This window comes from Garra rufa, chromosome 6, assembly GCF_049309525.1.
Source record: "Garra rufa chromosome 6, GarRuf1.0, whole genome shotgun sequence".
NCBI classification, from domain to species: domain Eukaryota; kingdom Metazoa; phylum Chordata; class Actinopteri; order Cypriniformes; family Cyprinidae; genus Garra; species Garra rufa.
In genome coordinates, this window is record NC_133366.1 from 42,382,520 (window position 1) to 42,387,677 (window position 5,158).

General features: G+C 36.9%; 1 protein-coding gene across 1 annotated transcript; it reads right to left on the reverse strand.

The window, feature by feature from the left end:
- Positions 1-1,802: 1,802 nt before the first annotated feature.
- LOC141337300 (D(1) dopamine receptor) lies at positions 1,803-3,131 on the reverse strand. The gene has a single exon (XM_073843093.1). It carries the CDS (start codon positions 3,129-3,131, stop codon positions 1,956-1,958), a length of 1,176 nt encoding a protein of 391 aa, XP_073699194.1. The 3' UTR covers positions 1,803-1,955.
- Between the last annotated feature and the right edge of the window lie 2,027 nt (positions 3,132-5,158).

Genomic DNA, 5,158 nt, shown 5'->3' on the forward strand with positions numbered 1-5,158 from the left:
TTTACTCACTTCTGGTGCTCGCAATTAATAATTGAATTGAACATATTAAAGAAGACTTATGAGTATGTTTTGAAGGCAAAGACTAATTTAAGAAAGTCAAGATGATCAACCTAATGAGAATATACCTGTTATGCATTGTTAAAAATAGCATGTTTTTTAACTAACAGACCCGGATGAAGGTGACAGGCATCATCGTGCACAACCCATGCACTTTTAAAGCATCAAGTACGGCATGCCATACATAATCTATTGCACACTGAAATGTAACATTCCTTGAGTGGAGATTGCAGCCGACTAATTATTTATGAGAGGAAGTAACCATGTGCACTCGTGCCTAATGGAAAACGATACTTGGACTCGTCAAGCTCTTTGGCATCCGGTCTATTAAAACCTCAGACTTCTTTCTGTGGCTGTGATAACCTGACCTTTGTGGTCATCTTCAAACGTATGCAAAGAAGTAAACAAAAAATTAGGCTACGAGAAGACATGCAGTTGTCACAAAAAATTATAGGCAAGGAACTTGAAGGTTTGGGTGTCGAAATCCACTTGGTTTCAGGGGCCTAGTTCAAATTTTTCAGAATTTAGGATATTTACACTACCAGTCAAAAGTTTCTGAACAGTAAGATTATTAATGTTTTTTAAGAAGTCTGTTCTGCTCATCAAGTCTGCATTGATTAAAATATTCTACTATTTAAAATAACTTATTCCTGTGTTCAAAACTTTCAGCATCATTACTCCAGCCCTCAGTCACGTGATCCTTCAGAAATCATTCTCATATGCTGATTTGCTTTACAAGAAACATTTATTATTATTATTAATAATATTTAAAACATTTTATTTCAGAATTATTTGACCCAAAAACCAGAATTTATCTGATATAAAAAGCTTTTGTGACATTATACACCATACTGTTCAAAAGCTTGAAAGCTTGGAAAAGCAAGGATGCATAAATTGATCAAAAGCAACAGTAAAGACATTTATAATGTAACCAAACATTTCTGTTTAAGATAAATGCTGTTCTTCTGAACTTTCTATTCATCAAACAAATCTAAAAAATTCTACTTAGCTGTTTTCAACATAATAATAAAATGTTTGTGTGCAGCATTCGAATGACTTCTGAAGGATCATGTGACTGGAGTAATGATGCTAAAAAATCAGCTTTGAAATCACAAGAATAAATTACAATTTAAAATGTATTCAAATAGAAAATAGTTAATTTAAATAGTAAAAATATTTCAACATTTTGCTTGGTGTGCAGAAGAGTTCTTTAAAAACATTTAAAATCTTACTGTTCAAAAACTTTTGACCGGTAGTGTATGTATTCTAGACTTCAAACTATTGATAATGGGTAAAAAAGTAAACACAGTAAAGTCAAACTAGTATATATTATGCCAATGGTCAAATATATTGCGAAGCAAATTTTAAAACAATGTTTTTGAAAACAATTGGTCATGTTCAAAATATATTTTTTATGTTTCACAGAAGAAAGTTAGTCACACAAGTTTGTAACAACATAAACAGATATTGCAAATATTAACAGAATTTATATTTTTGGGGGAACTATCCATATTTAAAAGTAAATTGGGGCAACTTTTCCTGTTTGTTTTATAACATGCGATTCGATTGTTTAGCTGTTTAAAACTTTTTTTTAAACAAATAAATATTTTAAATAAATTTTAAATATGAGATTCTTACTTTGAGACTGAAATGGCATTTTTACCTCAACAATTTAAACTAAGAAATTTCCCTTAAATTGGCCAATAAACAGCATGTTCCCAGTGTGACAACATGTCCCGATAAAATCAATGGGACTGTATCCTGGACCTATTTAAATATTTCTGGATCCAAAACGATAAGGTATGTGCCTATAAGAAATGTACTTTCAAAAATAAAAACCTGAGAAACATTAATTGTGAAAACTAGCCCTCTCTCGCCTACACCTATGCCTCACAAAGTCATTTATTCTGACACGAGTTATTATGCTGAACCTCGCCCTCATCTCCAAACATATGTATTTCCACCAACGGACTTTGCATTTCGTTGTCTACCCTGCCCAAACTAACATATCCGACCTCCATAGTGTTAACAGAGCTGCCCTGATTATTAGTGGACACTGGATCCTTGCACTGAACATCAAGAGGTGCTTTGGTGCAGAGGTCATGGCAGCACAGAAGCCGAGCAAAAGCATCTCTGAAATCAGAGTTGAAAGCATATATGATCGGGTTGAGCGATGAATTGCACCAGCCGAACCACACGAACACGTTAAAAGTTGCTTCACTGACACAATTTGGCTTGTGGCAGAAAGGTACAGCACAATTCAGGACGAAAAACGGAAACCAGCAGCAGACAAACACCCCCATAATCACGGAGAGAGTTTTAAAGAGTTTGGTTTCTCTTATGGCGCGGTGTTGGAGAGGACAGGTGCGCGCACCTGCTCTGCAGTTCTGTGCGCGCTCTCCTGCGCGCTCCAGCAAAGAGATGCTCTTGATTTGAACCTGAGCAATGCGGTAGATACGCGTGTATGTCACCAGCATCACTGCTACGGGAATGTAAAAACTTATAAGAGAGGATGAAATGGCATAAGTTCTGCTCAGGGTCGTGTCACACATTTCCTTGGTGGTCCAGTTGTTTGTGGTGATCGTTCCCAGGTCTGCCCGGTGCCAGTTCAGCTGCACGGGCACGAATGATATAGCCACCGATACAATCCACGTTACGCTGACCATAACGAGGGCGACTCTACGGTTCATCTTCCTCTCGTACTGAAACGGGTTTGAAATAGCCCAGTATCGATCCAAGCTGATTACGCACAGGTTGAGGATGGAAGCAGTGGAGCACATAATGTCAAAAGCCACCCAGCACTCGCAGAAAGATCCAAACGCCCAGTGTCCTGTCACCTCCGTGGCCGCTTTCCACGGCATCACGAGAACAGCCACCAGCAGGTCGGACATCGCCAAAGAAACGATGAAGACGTTGGTAACTTTTCCCCTCAGGTGACGGAAGCGCAAAACCGCAGCGCAAACTGTGAAATTCCCCAATAACGTCCACAACACGAGGAGAGAAAGGGCGAAACCCAGGAAAATGCGACCCGCTGGCTCTCCATGAGCGCTCAAGGATGTGGTAAAGTTGTACATGCCTTCAAGTGTCACAAAAAGATAGCAAAATATGTTCCGTGTGGTGGACGCCGCATACTCCCTGGCAAAGCAAATCCATCTACTTGAGCGTTTTGACCGGATCTTGTAGTTGACCTCAATGTTTAAGACCCTCGTCGAAATGTTCACATGACTGAATGACAAGAGGCGTCTCGTGTCAGGTTTTTAACTACAGAGCAAGTCACATTCTTCTGGTATAGAACGCCCTCTTTTGCCCATTTTACTTAATAGATGGGTCTGCAGGGTGTTCCAAAGACGTATTTGGACACTTAATCCACACTTAAAAATGCATTAATGTTATTAAATGATATCAATATATAGACGATAAAGGACACTTTTTGGTTGTCTAATGCTAGTGGAACATTAAAAATGTAAATTTACTCCCCTTCAGGCCATCCAAGATGTACAGTAGATAAGTTTGTTTCTGTGATGGAACAGATTTGGAGAAATTCAGCATTACATCACTTACTCACCAGTGGAGCCTCTGAAGTGAATGGGTGCAGTCAGAATAAAAGTTCATACAGTTGATAAAAACAGAACGATAATTCACAAGTAATCCACATGACTCCAGTCCAACAAAGCCATTGAGACATTTTCACTTCCAGGTAAAATATGAGTCCTCTATTCATTGCTTTCTCCAGTAAAAAAGTATCTTAGTCTGGATCAGGAGAGAAATATGCATAGATGAAAACAGGCCAAAACAGTTCTAAGCATGTAGTTGGACAGTTTCTTTTTTTACTAGAGGAAGCGTTATGGATTATGGACTGGTATTTTGGCAAGTAGCGACAGTTTAAAGTGAAAATGCCTTAATGATGGGTTTGTTTCTTACAAACACACAGATTTTTACTTCACTGGACATTAAATTATTGACTGGTGACTTATGGATGACTGTGATGTTTTTATCAGTTTGGATAAATTCTCAATCTGATGGCACCCAATCATTGCAGAGGATCCATTGGTGAGCAAGTGAGTGTTTGATGAAGAAACACATCTACATCTTTGATGGCCTGAAGGTGATTACTTCTGTAATGTAATGACCATCACATTAGAGATACTTCAGTGAAGGAAAAAGGTCAATTTTCAATAGTGACTGACTGTTACATTTTTTCATTCTAACTCCAGTATCTCAAAAAATGCCCAAATGGCAATGCCCAATATAATGTAGGCCTAATAATAAAATTGCTAAGGAAAGAAGGAGACAAACCAATGTTGTATTAGATATTGAAGACTAACGTCTAAGAGTTTATAATGAAAGAGGAGAGCTGTGAATTAAAAATAACACAACTAAAGAATAGTAGATACTTAATGGGATAGTTCACCCAAAAATGAAAATTTTATCATTGTTTACTCACCCTCAGGTTTTCCTCAACCGATGTTAGTTTTTTTCTTCTGTTGAACACACAAGAAAACTTTTTAAAGAATGTTGGTACACAAACAGTTGTTTCCCTCTATTTGGTTACCAGCATTCTTCAGATGATCTTCTTTTGTGAAGAAAAGAAGAAAGAAATTCATAAAAGTTTAGAACAACCAGAGGGTGAGTAAATTTTGCCCGATTTACTTAATAGATAAGGCTACACTGTGTCATAAAGACATATTTGGACACTTAATCCAGACATAAAAATGCATTTATGTCATTGAATTACCACAATATATAGACAAAGACACTATTTGGTTGTTAATCTCTCCTTCAGGCCATATACGATGTAGATGAGTTTGTTTCTTTGCTCGCCATTGATGAGTACATTTTCATTTTTGGGTAAACTTTTTGTTTAATTCAATGTACTACAGTACACCCTATAAGGTGCAGTCACATTAGAGATATTTCAGTGAAAATTTTTCAATATTGTTTGATATGTTTTTTTTTTTTCATTCTAATACCAATATCTGAAAAGCAGGATGGCCAATGGCAAATATACTTGCTATAAAATAGCTAACAGATAAAGGAGATAATCAATGTTATTGTTAGATATAAAAGAATAAAACATCTAAGAAACAGTTTACTATGAAAT

What these genes read in the sequence shown, in the direction of transcription:
- LOC141337300 (XM_073843093.1), bottom strand. Translation starts at nt 3,131, where the DNA reads ATGTACAACTTTACCACATCCTTGAGCGCTCATGGAGAGCCAGCGGGT.